The sequence below is a fragment of the Triplophysa dalaica genome, chromosome 11, assembly GCF_015846415.1.
Source record: "Triplophysa dalaica isolate WHDGS20190420 chromosome 11, ASM1584641v1, whole genome shotgun sequence".
Lineage (NCBI taxonomy): Eukaryota > Metazoa > Chordata > Actinopteri > Cypriniformes > Nemacheilidae > Triplophysa > Triplophysa dalaica.
The window spans coordinates 6,731,532-6,749,827 of NC_079552.1; the positions used below are offsets into that span (position 1 = coordinate 6,731,532).

Here is an 18,296-nt window from a genome sequence, read left to right on the forward strand (position 1 = left end):
ATGGGTTCTAAAAGGTTTTATTGTCTTTTGTCGCGTTGCATTGCACCGCCCCACGTCTGGTGTAGACACAGTGTTAGTGTCTATAAACTAGAACGAATCTCCAAACAAGCACATGACAGATACAGAGTCAAGGAACCTCTCCTCCCCATCTCTTTGCTTTTACTCTGTCCGCACTATGTAAGACACTGATAGATCCACTACTTCTTTCCCATCCCCTGTAAGAAGAAATAAGCAGTTTTAACCCGTCTCTGGTGGCACTGATTGATAGGCTATGAACGTCGGACTTAATAACCTCTATCATACCATCCAACCCCTCTGCTGGCGGCAGACGCCAGTTTGTTTATGGGTGGCATCTCCTCTGATGCACCATGTGTGTGAAAACTCTACCTGCGCTAATGGTGTGGGCTGAGGGATTAGACTGTCAGCCGAGAGTGAGGCCTCATTTTTCTACCTGCCTGCCGTCCACGTTTCCAACCCCACCGAACAGCCCTGTTACACCCCAGCCTATGTACCCCCATCATCAGTCAGCCTGGACCTCAGCTCCCATGATGCAGTGGGAAAGAGAGATGGGGTGTCCGCTCAAATTGGTTGTGAGTGACAGCACTACATGTTCGATCAGGACATATGTGGTCAGATAATCTGGTGGCCGGGGCTATGTACTTTGCTGCTACAAGTAGGCTACAACGCTCTGTACACCAAAACATGAAAACTATGTCGAAGGTCATTTATTCTTACGTGGATCAAAATCTGACTTTTTCCTCTGTGAAACATAAAATACGATATTTTGAGAAATGTCTCAATGGTTATGTACCCATTTAATGGAAGTCAATGGGGGCCTGTGTTCGTTAGAAAAGTTCTTCTCAATATCTTAATTTGTGTTCTTCAAAATAAAGTTTACACAAGAGGGTGAGTAAATGATTAAAAAAAAACTTTTGGTTGAACTATTTCTTTGACTGCCACAGTAGCCTTCAAAAGTGAATTAAAGTTAAAGTTAAAGTTAGAGTTAAAGTTAAAGTTAAAGTTAAAGTTAAAGTTAAAGTTAAAGTTAAAATTAAAATTAAAATTAAAATTAAAATTAAAATTAAAATTAAAATTAAAATTTAAAATAATATTAAAAATAAAATTAAAATTTAAAATTAAAATTAAAATTAAAATTAAAATAAAAAGTAAAGTAAAGTAAAGTAAAGTAAAGTCAAGTAAAGTCAAGTAAAGTCAAGTAAAGTGAAGTAAAGTAAAAAAATAAAAAAATAAAAAAATAAAAATATTAAAAAATAAAATAAAATGAAAGTAAATGAAAGTAAATGAAAGTAAGGTAAAATGAGATTGAGGATGTTATAGACCATCACAACTTTATGGGAAGAGCTTTGTAACTCTTTAAAATGTTCATTTTTCTTATCAAAACATAAAAATTACAGCATTGAAACTGTATAAGGGAAGACTTTATATTTCCTTCTAAACACAAATTTATTCTTCTGTCTATCTGACCAATTCAAATAAAATCGCCAGCATCAGGTTTGCAGGGTGAATGTGTTGAAGGAAATGTTCAAGGTTATTATCTCTTTGATCATGATGTGTAAGTACACTATTTCTGTTATTCAAGTGTAAACACTTTCTGTTTCTGTAATGATCTGAATAATTACGCAGTCTTTACATTGCGGAGAGAGCTGACTATCTATGAAATAAAGGTTTATTGTGGATACAGACGGGTGCGATGAAGGCACGTCTGTCTGAAGTGCCAAGAGCTTACGCATTGACTTGCATTTATATCTCTATATCACTCACACATACGATGACACATATTTCAAAGGAAACACACTTAAACGCATACTGCTGTCTAGTAACATGAAAAGGAGAGGCAATTTTGAGAATGAAAGCAATGCAGGAAGGAAGTTGAGGCATAAAAGGATTTTTGAGTATGTATTGGAGGGAGGTTATTTGTTCATGGTCGGCTCTTTCATCCTTTAACCACACACACACATTGAACATGCATGCGCTTATAGTCTAACATGCACCTACGGCACAGCATGAGTCTGTATGCACACACTGATGTACGCAAAAAGATTCAAATAGGTTTGAAGGAGAAATACATTTTTCTTACCATATATTCCTGTAGATATGCATGGGAAGGCCTGAAATAGAAAGAAAAATAATTTTAAAAGCTGTTCAAATTGGGCATGTAACAAGCATTTCAAGCACCTGCTGACATAAATTCTGACCCTTAACCAGTCAGAGAGGGAAACATGTTTTTAAAAGTTATGCAAATGGAAGTCACATGAAGTATGAGATTCAAAGCAACTTGACGTTTATTGAATTAGGAATATTTCAGAGATAGCCAGTGGGGATAATTACTAATGCAGACTAAGCATCAAATATTTATGAAAAAACTTAAAAAGCTTAAAAACAGCAAATAAATTGTGCAAGGATATACAAAATCAGAAACAGGCTTTAAAGAAATGGAAATACAAGGTTCTTCCTGTTGGGGTTGAGATTTGTTGTTGGAGCATTAGTTTGGCCCAACATGACATGATGACATTACGCTCAAGTAATTCCATTTAAGACAACACACATTGTCATATATAATAAAACATAACAGCGGTTTTCCCACCTTTAGGCTTTGACATCTGCTTTTGACATGCAGGCGGTGTAAAACTCCATTTCAATTTACTTTCCCTAGCGAGAGATTTCAAAAGCAGCATTCTGCCTGTCATGCGGTGTTGATCTCATTAATCTGACAGTTCATTAAGGGACACATAGAGTAGCTGGAGGAGAGAAGGCCTATAGGAAATATACATCAGTCTGATGTAAGCATGCTGGCTGCAAAAAATGTGCCTAGTAATTCAATATTCCAGGAAATTATAATTGATCCGATCATGAGGCTGAGCATTATGATGTCATAGTTCTTTCAGAAAAGTAAACCTTAGGCTGGAATGACATGTAGCTGGGAATTCTTTTGCTTTGTTATGATGATGCTGTCTACAGCAAAAAGAAAAGCAAAAAAAATGAATAAATAAAGTTGAGTTCTGAGGAAAGTTACAAACTGAACATAACAGGCAGAATGAAGCATTTTTGATGTGTTGACAGTCCAGGTGACCAGAAAATCCCAAAATCCTGCATTTGACACTTGATTGACTAAATTAATGCTCACAAACACCTGGGCTCCCAAGAAATCAACAGTTTTCTTGGCAAACTTTCTAAACTCAACAGGGAGCGCCTCTCTAAAAGATTTCCATTTTCATTAACTCTTAAAGATCCAGTGTGTAGTTCTTTGGAGGATCTATTGACAGAAATGTAATATAATATACACTCACCTAAAGGATTATTAGGAACACCATACTTATACTGTGTTTGACCCCCTTTCGCCTTCAGAACTGCCTTAATTCTACATGGCATTGATTCAACAAGGTGCTGAAAGCATTCTTTAGAAATGTTGGCCCATATTGATAGGATAGCATCTTGCAGTTGATGGAGATTTGTGGGATGCACGAAGCTCCCGTTCCACCACATCCCAAAGATGCTCTATTGGGTTGAGATCTGGTGACTGTGGGGGCCATTTTAGTACAGTGAACTCATTGTCATGTTCAAGAAACCAATTTGAAATGATTCGAGCTTTGTGACATGGTGCATTATCCTGCTGGATGTAGCCATCAGAGGATGGGTACATGGTGGTCATAAAGGGATGGACATGGTCAGAAACAATGCTCAGGTAGGCCGTGGCATTTAAACGATGCCCAATTGGCACTAAGGGGCCTAAAGTGTGCCAAGAAAACATCCCCCACACCATTACACCACCACCATAATTGCATTAATGAGAAATTGAACAGGTGTTCCTAATAATCCTTTAGGTGAGTGTACATGACTGTGTTTGTTTATAAAGACAATACACAATGAAGTGTTATGTTTTTATTACCTAACAATGAGATATTTCTTTCTACATACACCGCAAGTCCCTTTGCATAGAATTCACCATGTTGTTTCTACAGAAGCCCTAAATGGACAAACTGCTCTACGGAGTGTGTAAATATGTTATCTTATTTGGCAAAGACGCAAAGACGTAACAACATCTTAATGCTGTGCCAGCCGCCGTACTGCTTTGAAAGTGAGGGGTGGAGTATGCCGCTGAATTTCATACACTGGACCTTAAATTCTTTTTCGTCCCAAATCAAAAAGGTAAAAATAAAAGTATGGTAGATTATTAACGCATAATTCACATAACTTCTAACATTAAACAATGAAGAATAAAACCCATTTTTTCGGGGGTTAAAAACTAAAACATGTTCATTTAAGGAGTTTGTGTCAGTATTTTCTTTAAACATAACAGGGGCGTGAACGCGACTTTCTTATGTGGCACAAAACAGACCAGAGCAACTCACACAAACAGAACGACTCGGATATTTATGGCCATATTTTTTAAAAGATTAAAAACTTACCATACTGTAATAGGTCTGGCTTTGCGGCACTTTGCACCAGATGTATTACTCAAGTGCAGGTTTAGGGCTGCGGGAACCATCATTTCTCCACATGACTGCGTTCTCTGCGCCCATTCCACATTCATCATTTTAAGTGTATTAATAAACAGTAAAGCGAAGATATTTATTCAAAGCTCTCATTTGTCTCCCCAAACCAGCTGAATCTATGTTTCAGCGTAGCATTTATCACAAAAAAAGTGTGACCGCTGCATTAACGCTGCATTATGACAAATGCAAATTTCCCTATCGTTTCCTCACGCTACCGTTTGTTTGGATGCAGATAAGAATAGTACTCGACAATAAAGCGAGTGTTAAAAAGGCGAGAATTGCGCTGTCGCTCTGACCGCATGAGAGACGCTGTTTAGTGACACTCCAAAGGCTGCTAATAAGGCTTTGTTTTAAAAATGTTTGAAGTGCTAAAAGCAGGTATTTCCATATCAAATGAGGTTTCGTTACTGCGAGATTTTTAAGACAAAGGAGCGTAATTGCAATAAAAGTCCTGTTATCGGAATATTACGGGAAAAACAAAAACAAGAAAACAATGGCAACATAATTTCAGGTGACAGCTGTACAAATCAAAGGCAGTTGGGCTTTTCAATGAGTAACAGATGAGGCTCCCGCCGAGCTGTGTACCTCTGATTACAAACCGTAACTTACTGTTGCAATTAAAACATCAAAACCGCACTGCACATAACGTAACGTTATCCAGCGCATACACGCATCACCTGGACGTGTTTGCGCATTTCGTCCTCGTGTTTGGCACTTTCCTTCTGCTTTTCTCAGAGTGGAGGGAGCTTTGTTTGGTTGTTTATTATTTTACAGTTTCGTGTCAGGGCTCTGGTTGTCACGATCAATATTTCAGCCGAGTCGTTCAGTAAGGCTTTGACCTTTCCAGGTGTACATCTCGCTCTGGCTCAAAATCCAGGTGATGAGTCGTGAGGACGCGCCATTTTTAGAGCGCAACGCAATGTAAGCACACAAAACTGAGCCTCTGTGGGCATCAAATAAAGACGTGATCATGACAGAAAAACAACAACTTCACAATATAGTATACTGTAACTGTCTAGGTTGTTGGAGTTTATTTCGTGAGCTGTTATTTTGTGCTACTGAAGCCACTTAAAAAGAAAGTGAGACGATATTTCATTTCTCAATGTATATTCTTGTTAAATCCAATTTTATTAAGAAATACACTTTAAATTATGGTGGTAAGATTGGTTGTTAACATTCCAATTATAATGCGATACGCATTGGCTATGTTTTATATTGAAGATTGTGAGTTTTGTATTTTACGTCTAATTATAATAGGCATTCAAATGTAATCTAATGCAATTCTAAACATTATCATCCCGAAGGGTCCTCTTTCAAAAACATCCAGCAAAATCAATTCATCAATTTTCAATTAAATCCTAATTTGTTTCTACACTTGGCCCCTAGCAGTATAGACACAGACCACACAACATATCCTTTGAATTTCTGGCTCGATTAAAAAACAGATATCATGAGAAACCAAATACATAAAGGAACATCCACATCCATTCACCCTACATGATCAATACGGTTGGAAATGAATAACCATAACATGCTTGACTGCTTTCAATCTCTAAACCTCTTTAGCCTGAGATTTAGTCTTAAGCATCATTATCTCCCTCTCATCTCAGCTTCTAAAAACACACACACACTCTGCTGGTGTGTCTGACTAAGCAAAAGTAAGGTGTAAAGGTGATAACAACTTCATAACGCCGGCTGCACAACACAACAGCCAGAAGTCAGTCGCTGACTTAGCTTGACACAGTTACACCCCTTCAACAATGACCACCAAAATAACTTTGATATAAATGTTGCATATAAACAAGCGGTACTTTAATTAACAAGGTTGACATTATTACTCTTCTGCCGTGACTTATGATTCTGTGTGTGGATGATTATTTCTTATCCGTCAGTTCATTAGGACTGAATCAGGCTTAAGGCCTTGCTTGCTTCTGCCGTTGTTTCATTTGCTTGCAGTGGTGTGGAAATTGGTCACTGGGGAAACACTTCTACTACAATCGTTCGTCCCTAATCAATCATGTCTGCTCGTGTTCTATCGGTTGTTCATTAACTTATTATTATTGTTATTTATAATGGACGTACCTTCTTCGCTGGAACTCCCACCAGGTTTAAGAGCAGCACTTAATTGAATGTACAGCTGTGCGCTGTTTGAACATGTGTCAACAGTTCCCATTTAGTGAGATGCACTCGCTATATGCTTACGTGGATGACAGGAGTTATGGATGTACAACGGCGGTACCCAATCACTTCAACTGTATTGACACTAAAACAATGCAAGTCATTGTGCAGAATTTGATGGCAGATGATGACAGAATTTCATTTGAGGGTGAACTATCTCTTTAAAGCTGCAATCCATATAAAAATATACCTAATCAGTTATTAGGAAAAGTACAATACAAAACCCTTACTATACTAGGATTTCATGCATAATGTCAGTTTAACAGTATTTGACTTCAACCTACTTAAGATCAGTATGTAACTGGTAATTTTATGACAATATTTTTGATGCCAATTTAGAGGCATAAATCACAGATTGCATCTTAAAAAAATCCCTAAAACAAATATACTTCATTACATTTTGCATGACCTACAGAAAGGGCAACAATCAACTGCTTAAACTGTAGTCCGACAGTTACAGCCACTTAAGAATAGTGTTAAAAAATCTACACAATTTAAGCTCTAACTAATCTGTCAGATGAATACTTGACCAACCCAACTCAAACAAAAAATAAATCATATTCTACATACTGTACAAAGTCTAGTCCTTACCAAGCATCAGCATGTGTGCCTGCAAATGACCCCAAAAGAACTTGATCAGCTGATACAGGTGTGTTTGATTAGAGATGGAACCAAACTGGTACAGATGAACCACTGATACAACTTCCAACAGACCCTTTATTCACACGCACACCTCCGGGTCATCTGTTCAATGAGGGAAATTTCCACTTTAGAAGTGAAATCTTAAAGTAAATCTTCAAGTTTATTTAAGTGTAACCATTTAGGTAACAAAGCCATTTGGATCGCTAAGCTATGACGTGCACTGGGATTCTAGGTAAAGTCTATCTGTACAACTGGACATAAGAGTGGAGAGAAATGTTGTTTTTTAGGGTTGGGGCCAGTGGTCGACAGTACGTTTTACTATTAAGTACATTTTGAAACATCTGAACTTTATCAAAATATATTTACTTTGGAAAAGTTTTACTTGACAACATTATAAAACATAAATCATACGTTTTACATTGCATTTGATTAATACATATTATTTTTACTTAGGTTTTTAAAACTTACTACTTCAGAACAAAAAATACTTGAGTAAAAATAAGAAAGTACTAGATTTTGTATGTACATACTGTACTGTGAGTACTAAAAGTAAAAAGAAGGACATGTGCTTTGTAATGCAGTGAATTGCATTTTTCTGAAGTAAAAACTCTGAAAGAGTAAAAACTTTACTTCTGATAAAGTACAGAGTAAAAATACTTATGTACTGACTCAACAAGACCTTCAAGTTCAACTTCTTCTAATAATTGTTACTTTTTTGTATGATTCACATCATATAAATTTAAACAAATTACTCATCTCTTAAAATAATTACAAATGCCATAAGATCAGATTAATTAAGCATACACCTACAGTTAAATAAAGATTTTACTTCATAATACCTTTTATTAAAGGAATAGTTCACCCAAAAAAGGGTCCCTATTGACTTTCCATAGTAGGAATAAAAATGACTATGGTCAAGTCAATGGGCATCATTTCTGGGTTAACTATTTAATACTGTAAGTTATTGCCAGACATTATGCAATGCTCTAATCCAATGATTAAAGGGACAGTGCACTTTTTCAGGACAGGCCGAATTTATGAATGTTTTCATGTGTAAACATTGGTGACCCTGTCTGTGAAATCTGGGCTAAAGTGTCAATTATAAGATCAAAAGCCTTAAAATAGCCATAGCCCAAAATTTGTCAATTTGTCTTTATCGCTATAAACAATAAAACTATATTTTAAATACTGAAACTAATGATTTTATTGACATTACTTGCACAAATACTGTATATTCCAGGAGTCCAAAACATTGATTTATACTCTGACATGGCATTACTCAATTCATTGTCAAGATATAAAGGTTATGATTTTATGCTGAATAAATAAGTAAACATTAAATCACAAAAGCAAATCACTAAAATGACTATGAGCTGGGTATTCACATAAAGGGTTACATTGTTGGTCAAGATTTCAAGAGAGAAGTGCAGATGACCAGTTGAACCCTATGTCCCTAGTAAAATAAGCCAGACGCTGCATACAAAGTTTAGTTCTAACCCAGAACCACCTACAAGTGAACCCAAAGACCTTTCTCAGCTGGTTTAAAAGGCTCTGAAGATCATGACATCACAATCACGGCCATTATCTATAGCATTTCTATATAATGGACACACTCCATGATAGAAACACCAGGGGAGTGGCCGTAACAGTAACTGAAAGAGCAGCTGGTGCATTGATCTTGATTAACACTCAATCACTGCTTTTATGGCTGACCAACTGCTGCTCCTTCAAGCAGTCGAACAGAAGAGTTCGATATCCTCTAAACAACTGCAAGAGGTTGTGTGAAAAAGAGAAGTAAACTCTCACGGCTACTTCGATAGTCCCATTACCACACTGCAGTACATCACAAGGTGCACGGAACGGAAATAAACTTATCGTGAAATGAGATCACAATTCAAATGTGCTTTCCGGGGATAAAGGACCAGAGATAGTGGACAGTACAGCGAACACCAAACCAAAATCCCCTTTCTTTGGCCTTCGAGCACGAGAACCTCGGGAACAATTCTGAATGATATAGTACTGTACCATCGGAGGAACGGGAGGAAAATATATGCAGTAAATCTCTCTACCCCGAAAACGCACAGCAGCGAACGTCTCAAGTGAGACGTTACCAGCGAAACAAACAGACAGGAAGCACTTCTCGCAAAACACACCAATATGTCACTTTAATTCCGTTCACCACCTCCATTTCGCAGCTCAACCTCCAGTACCAAGTCAGCACCAGAAAAATGTATCATCCCGTTTGCTTTGTTTGTGCTGGCAGATGAAGGCTGGTCTGCAGAGCACTCCGCCATGTTTATCAGCAGGGCCCCGGAGACGACACGTCACCCTGACAGGCAGAATAATAGAAGCCATTCTGCTCTATCCACCGCACAATCTCCCTCTCATTACAAAACGTCCAGATCAATTCCTTTAAAGCCCTGAACTTTACATTGATTAAGATCTTTACTCTGACATGTAGCTAATGGTCTTATTAAATGTTTTATTGTATTTATCATGAGAGCTATGACATTATAAATTGAGGATGGCATTCGAATAAGGGCTTTAAGGGAAAGCTGTTAAAATGGGAATCGGAGAAAGAACCGAGAGACAAAGGGGTGAAATGGCCTGAGGAAATGCATGTACAGTAGCGCTCACAAAAACATTACCTATATGTGGAGGACGTGACTTGGGCTTATTCTGAAAACACTAGAATGTCTTCGGAAATGAGGAAAAAGTTACATCAGGTTGTGTTGGATATTGATGTCACACATTCTTTTAAAGTCTTTTCTTAATATAGACGGATTCACTGGACACACGATTGGCCATAAGTTAACTTCTGGTCCGTGTTTAGTTATAACATAACAATTTATTTTGTATTTAATGTATATGAATATTACTCTAATATTGAATCTAATTACATGTAAACTACTAAACAGTTATTGAACGTTGTGGAGGTCTACCGGAAGTTACGTTTGAGCACATGACATATGTTTATGTATAATATCCTTTATCTAGAAGATTGAACAATTAGAGTATGTCAAAAACAAAAACTTCTTTATGAGGCGCCATAAAGGGATTAAATCAATCTTCGCTAATAAATACATTTATAAAACATGTGCATACTAACATACTATAACTTGCAAATGCATGCTAACTTCATGCACATATACACCTATAGACACTGGCATATATATCAAAACTTAGTACATGCATATAGACATTCGTATATACGTACATAGAAACATGATGCTTGCGTATACACCATTAAATCACTCACACAAGCATACAAAAGAAAAAGATCCGAAAATCTCTGATAACTGTTTTGTAATTCGTCCCATCAGATTAAGAACTGTACTCGCATGTTAAAACTGTTCCCTGATTACCAAATCATGCTCACGGATTTAGTTAACTGTAACCCAAATCTGTGCCCTCGATTTAGTAAACTGTACCCTAAATTTTTTAAACATCTACCCACAAATTCATAAACCGTACACATAAGAATCACTTGCAGATTTATAGAAACAAAAGACGAGTTATTGTTAAGTATTTGTGCACGCATGTTTTATAAGTGACGCTGCATGCATCCAGTTCGTGTGAGTGATTCAAAGGTGTATAAGCATGGAACAAGTTTATATGTTTATGCAAATGTTTATAGATGTATACAGTATAAACATGTATCGCGTTTATATGTATACGCAAGTTTGAAGTTGTGCATGAAGTTTACATGTATATGCAAGTTATTCACAAATGTATATGCATGCATTTATAACAAAAGATATATATGGATTTCATACAAGTATGCACATGTGTTTGCTTGAACATCTGATAGTATACCTACATTTGTGAGTAATTTATATATGTGTATCTAGGTGTTTTATATATGCATGCACAAGCAAAGTTTCATTTTGTGGTGAACTGTCCCTTTAAATCACAGCTGCATTTTTTTCCAACATAACATTAAGCATTAAATAATAATGAAATGCTTCTTTTCATGTGACATTAGAGCCCATTCCATCCATAAATGGACGAGTTTGCTGCATATATTATCATCTGGAGGACAAGAGGCCATCCTTTCTACATTCCTTGTCGTGGGTTTGTCTCCTGTGCTCTGCTCCCAGTGTAAAACAGCTAATTAAACACTTTCTCCTTTCAAGACATCCTTCAGCGGTTCAAAAGGCACATATCAAAGGACGCTTCAAAGAAAAAGCCTGAGTCAAAAAAGCATGTGGCACCAAAATGTTCTGCATTAAGAAAAGGTGACTTGGTCACAGGTGTTTTTCTCTTGGGAACAGAATAAATAAAGATAACGTTGCTTCTATGAGTGCAATATTAATTTTCTGTCAGTAGAGATAGATTATGATTACTTCAAGAAATGTTTTTTAGTCTGCGGGTTTGTCCTAATGATTTTAAATTATGAAATGACTGGGGGACACATAGCAAGGTAGATGAAGGTAGAAGTGAAATGCTCTCCTAACATTTCCTGTCGTTATTTCCAAAAGCCCTGTAATTGATTCTTGTAGCCAGCGTTTTAAAAGCACACTAATGCTGCCCTTGACTAATGGGGGAGCTCCAAACGCTCACTTTCTTCTCCTTGCATTTTGACTGTACTCAAATACAACCAGCTTATCTATATTTCTAATAATACCTAAAGTCTGGCTATTACTCTACAGCGGAAGCAGTCATTTCATTGTAAGTAATCTGTGAGTCAGTAAATTCACAGAACCAGACTGCAAACTCATGTCATGAAATATAGGAGCAGACGATGTTTACTCTGTATGGTGTAAGGCAGCAGTGAATGACCGCGGGAGTTTTGTGGGCCGATCTGAAATCAGGGACGGAACAATCGCATAAAGGTCATTGATATTGAGACGCTGGGGGATGACTGGACAACATCTGGAGTGTATTTTTAGACTAATGTCCAGTGCTAAATAAGGACACAGAGTTGTTGTCATTGTGGAGCATTGATCTAAAAAAAATCAAACTGATTTTACTCTCACACGTTGAGTCAATTAAAAATATGGTTCACCCAAAAATGTTTTATTTTTCAATTCACAGAACAACAGCAGCACCCATTCACTTCTATTGTACGGACACGAGTCAATAGGTACCACCTTTTTCAAAATATCTTCTTGTGTGTTCTGCAGAAGAAAGAATGTCTTTTTAAAGGACAAGAGGGTGAATAAATGACAGAATTTTCATTTGTGGGTGAACTATCACTAACAGATCTGTGGTTGAGAATCATCTGGTCTGCCTTTGGCTGTCCGGACCCATAAAACATCAGGAATGCGACATTCGCTATTCTATCTCTGACATTCCAGCCAAGAAGAATTTCACAGTTTCCATTTTACGTCTAATGAATGTATCTGCAGCGTTGAATTTTTTTATATCAGATAACATTCTGAAATGTTCTTGAGGGTATTCATTAGACGGTGTGCACTTCATCAGTGTTATAAAGGCCATTTTAACTGGCCCTTATAATACAGAAAAAAGGTTTGCGATATTAGACGGTGACCGAACGCTGTGAATAGTAAGAGGTGTGTGGAAATACAGAGTGTGGGCTCGCACAACAATTACCTGCAGAGCGTATTGTATTCTGTTTTCCATCATGACCCCTAAGCACTAAGACTGTGGTGCATTACAAACCTGCTACTCTAACCAATGAATTCTTTCATTCCATGAATTTCAATGAATGCTTTCAATAAATGCATGTCATTTTTTTTATACACACACAATGTGTGTTCCAGACAAGCGTTGCCAGATGGACAGAAAATTACAGACGTAATTATTTTTATGTGATTTTCACTGTCACATAAGGTTAATGGCAACCAGAATTTGTTCATGTAATTTTAAAACATGGCATTACATCTAAATACCATCCAATTCACATTATGATCGCCTGAAATTAAGTAATGTGCCAGACAAAAAAAAAACATCAATTTTAAGATAACTAGTACTGTGCAAATGAGCCAAATAAAAATTACAACGCTTAATATGACTGCAAAGTGCAAACATTACAATTACACACAATTATATCCACAGCAAAAAATGCAAACAGAAACTTTGTTGTCTAGTAGATTAAGGTATTGTGTAAAATAACTTAATTTGTCAAAATATTAGTACTAGCAAGTACTGTGCATAATGCAATGCTTCTTGTTTTTGTGTTTATTCACTTTAAATGGATAGTTGTAGCGAGGAAGGCGTGGCGAGAGCCGTCAGACAAAGGGGCGGGGCCGGAGGCGTGAGTAATATCACTCACGCCTCAGGCCCCGCCCCTTTGTCTGACGGCTCTCGCCATGCCTTCCTCGCTACATAGTTTACCCAATAATAATCAATTACTCACATTCTAGTTGTCCACATCTGTATAAAGTTTGGTTCCAAAATTCTTATTTTTATTGTGTTAGTTAGCTGTTGTGTTAGTTATCAAAACAATCAAACTGCAGTTGATCGATATTAACTGGAATATTTTTTTTTTTTAATCTCATTTTGGAACCAAACATTTATTTGTTCTGTTTAACACAGACAGAGAGATATTTGGAAGAATTCTTATAACCAAACAGTTTTTGGACACAATTGACTAGTAGGAAAAATTACTTTATAAATTTGACTTGTTCTGTTGAACAAATAATAAGGTATTTTGAAAATATGGGACATCAAACTAGTTCTGCCGCACTATTGACAATATTTTTTCTACTATGCTGGTCAATGGTGGCCAATAACTGTTTGATAACAAGCATTCCAAATATCTTTCTCTGTGTCCTGTCAAACATAGAAATGTATACAGATTTGGAACAACAAGAGAGTGTATTTTATGACAGAATTTTCATTTTTGGGTGAACCTTCCCTTTAAAGCACTTTCTATAACTCTGAGCAAACAGATCAGCCCACCCTGGGAGCATGCTGTGTTTGAACAGAACTGCAGCACACAGTAAGTGGGATGATCCAAGGTTGGGGTTGGTCCTCTCCCACTATGTAAGCACATAAATCTACTCGTGCCCCGGAGGTGGAAACCAGCAACACTAATTGACTGTAGAAAGATTAGGGGTCAGGGCCTCTGTAATATTAGCATTAATAAACTCAATCCTTTAAATGAAAGTAATCAGCGGCTCGAGGGAAACCGTTGCGACCCGAAAAGATTTCTCTTAGATCCCGTGTAAACCCATGCAGACACACATGTATGGATGCTTTTTGTCACTCAGGCAAAAAAAAATGGCCACATAATTCATACCTGCTTGAAAATGTCAGGCCTTAGGATACGAAATGGGGAATAGTACCTTGATCTTAACTCAAAGCCAAATGTCCACTGCTAAGTTGCATCCAATGCCTCAGTCGGCCCATATCTGGCTGTTGAGTCCGTATGACAAAAAAGCATCTCAGGAAAGGTCCTTGGCCAGAGGACGAAGCACAAATGGAGAGCACACGCATTAGCCCACCCTGTGGGTTGCCGTGGGGCAGCTCTACAGAGGCAGTGGTGCTACTTTGATCCCAAAGCCCCAGCGCTGCCAGGCCCAGAAGAACCAGATTAGGCAGCCACAATGACACAAAGCATGTCGGCGCGCTTTGTTCGGCCTGGCTCAGAAAAGGACAGAGAATGCCACGGCGCCCCAAAAAAGTCTCAGAGGTTTCGATCGCTTTTGAGGCAACTTCAGCGTTGTTAATGGGGGAAATAAAAGGAGAGCAAGTCACTGATAACTATATGATGACCCACTTTGAGAACAACACTGTTGTTGCTATGGCGAAGCCACGGTATGGTGCCTGGACTATTAGTCATGCTTTTGCCTCATTTTCATATGACCTTTTTTGATTACATTCTTTTTCTTTATGACATTTCTTCCACTAAGACGAGTGAAGCACTGTGCTGTGAATGATGGAATAAAGGTTGCTTATCATAGTCTACAGAAAGGTTGCTCGGTTGGAGTGAATTCTCCGTGATTTGCTTTAACTCTGAACCAATCATGTAGGAGTCTGTGGACAGACTCCCTTTAAAGGTCCAATGTAATTTTTGGAGGATCTGACAGAAATGCAATATAATATTCATAACTATGTCTTCAGAGGTGTTTAAAGACCTTACATAATGAAGCGTTGGGTTTTATTGCCGTAGAATGGGGTATTTCTATCTACATACACCGCGAGTCGCCTTACATGGAATTCACCATATTGTTTCTACAGTAGCCCTAACGGTGAGACTGCTTTACAGAAAACGATTTGTAAATACGTAATCTCCAAAGAATATCTTAGACCTGTGTCAGTGCTTCAAAAGGGAGGGGTGGAGTGAGCCATTGGCATAAATTAATAACCTCACCGCTAGATTTCGCTAAATTTTATAAACTGGACCTGCAAAAAATGTAAAAATAGTTTAGATGTGTTTTTCTAAATTTGTTAAATCTATTTTTTTATTATATTTAGCTTTAAATGTATTCATAATTGGTTAATCATACTAAGCCTATTAAACTTCAGCTGACAAATGTTAAAAACCAACATTAACCCGGATGAGATACAAACTAAATACCTTAGGCTAAATTCCTTAGTCTTTTTCAACTTTAATAAAACTTTCAAAATGAACTAAAAGTCATAAGAAAGTTCTTAAAAGGCCTGATAATTTAAGTCATCTATTTTCAATGAAATTCTACCCTTTTTATATTCAGGGTCCGTACATTTTAAAAACCCCTCATGTAAATGAGGTTGTGCATTCAGAAATGTCAGGACAATGACAGCAGGGAAGCGCTGAAAAATGTATTGCAGTTCATCGTTTGACATTCACTGAAACGGAAAGAAGAAATGACTCTATTCATTCATAAGTTAAGGTACATCTAACCCTGTGATAGAAACCACTCTTAGATATGAAACTTCTCCCATAAGTCTGGAGTGGCAACACCTGCCACATGAAGATCAAAGCTGTTCCCACAGTCTTACTCTTTTCCCCTGACAGTATGATTTTGTGGCAAGCTGTGAACGAGAATAAGAGTGTGAGAAGCATGAATTCTCTCCCTCTTTCAGTCATTTTCCTCTGCATGGGGTGCCCAGAATGCATGCATTGTCTAGATTCAAATACAAAACGACATATCAAAAACAAAAAAGATGTTATTGTATTTAACTTTGCCAATTATTTCAAATTCATTTAAAATCTACTCTGCTTACACCAAAACTAATCTTAATTACCAATCATTACTATCGACACATGCATATTATTTCTATAAATTATGATTGCACATTATAATTTATATTTATATACATAGAAAATTTAAGAGTTTTAAATGAAGAAACTAATGTTAAGCATCCACTCTAATCATAATAAAAAAGCAATACTAAAAGAGAGGGCATTTTAAACAAAGAAAAAAAGGGAAAAGGAGAGAGAAAGTCCACATGCAGTGCTGCACAGGCCGGCTCCTGGCAGTGGTCATCATTAAAGTGCTTAATAGACCGTGGCAGGTCCACAGCAGCTGACAGCTGATGGGTCCAGCGCTGAGTTTCCAGAGACTGAGGGTCACCTTCAGGGGGTGAAGAGTTTTATCAGACCCTAAGGCCAGCCTGGCATCACATGCTCCTTCACCCTGCCCAGGTGCCTGGGATGGATGTCCACTAGCAGTCAGGTGGAACCAGAGGGCTCGACCTCCATGCCATCAAAAATAGGTGAAAAGCAACGAAGTGATGCAACATTCCAGAACAACTACCTTCTTAAAATATGAAATGTAATCCTGCCCAGCATTACTCTCTCCGGTGCAAAAGAAAATGTATATTCCTTTCTTTGTTTCTTTTATATCTGATTTCTGGCAACGGGGTAAAACCGATACAGCCCCAAGCTGATATTTTTCACGGGCTGAAAAGATGTTATTGTATTTAGCTTGGCAAATTATTAAAAGGTCATTTAAAACCGATCTTTTTCTACGGTGTTGAATTCATAAATGATGGAGTACATTGGCGAGCCTGTTAACCCACAAAAACGCACTGTGTTCCATGTGGCAGCCGTCATAAGACTCACCAGTGTGTATGGAGTATCTATTTTCAGTGTGAATTGAGTGAATGAAATGCCCTGTGGCGATATGTGTGCAGCACGGGAGAGGCGGACAACACGGAAAGACAGGTATTCTAGAGCCGTTGCTCGGCTGCCAAAACAAACTGCGCTTTGGATGACTTTCGCCTGAAGCTCAGATTAAGCTTTTGTCAACATCTGTGTAATATCCACGAGTATAAAATATCCATGAGTGAAGACGTGTAAAAACAGTAGCTTTAAGAATTTGTGAGCTAGAGACAAAGATGCGTCCTATGTAGGCCTTATTATTACGCACATTCCCCCTTGGAGAAACATAATTATAAACCTTCCGTCCTCCAATGCATTTTAAATCACCTCGCGTGGACGATCTATGATTGGCTAGGGCTCCCAGAGAAGAGCCTTGTTGCACTTGCACGGAGGCATGAGAGTGCCCTGAGAAGTCTCTGAGGACACAGTTTATCTGGGTCTGGACACAGGTGCGTCTCCAAATGAGAAACACTGAAGAGGGAATAAGATCCCGGACGAGCCTCCAAAACACAGAGGCAGGGGAATGCGATTCAAGGTCGGCCGTGGTAAGCAGCAGCTCGGCACCGCTGATTGATTGGGTATGCAAGAAGCATCTGGCACACAGGAAACAGGAAGGTGACTGGGGGAATCACCAGGTGGTTCCGATGAATTATAGCCACTTTGCCCAGTGCCTGCCCCGTCCCAAGCCTACACAGACGCTGTTACGGAGTGGCATTGTCAAGTCATTGATACCTCGTGGATGAAGACAGATTTGCCGGGTAAGGCCAAACAGGCTTGTGGCGACCTGACAGACGTTTAATCAGAATAGATGAAAGTACAGCCTACACCTTTTGTGTCCATGCATATGCAAGAGTTCATTGTAAGCTACACGGGGACCCTGGCTCTCGCAACCGCTTGTCTTTGAAATGTCATATTAAAAAACCTTTTTATAGGTGATCACCATGAATATTGATGACGCATTAATT

General features: G+C 38.0%; 1 protein-coding gene across 2 annotated transcripts in view; it reads right to left on the reverse strand.

Moving 5' to 3' along the window:
- macrod2 (mono-ADP ribosylhydrolase 2) overlaps positions 1-18,296 on the reverse strand; it is a 473,143-nt gene that overhangs the window by 115,088 nt on the left and 339,759 nt on the right. For both annotated transcript variants that reach the window (XM_056760614.1, XM_056760615.1), the window contains exon 7: positions 2,099-2,129. In XM_056760614.1, the coding sequence (XP_056616592.1) occupies positions 2,099-2,129 (31 nt within the window). The remainder of the gene's footprint in view (positions 1-2,098; positions 2,130-18,296) is intronic.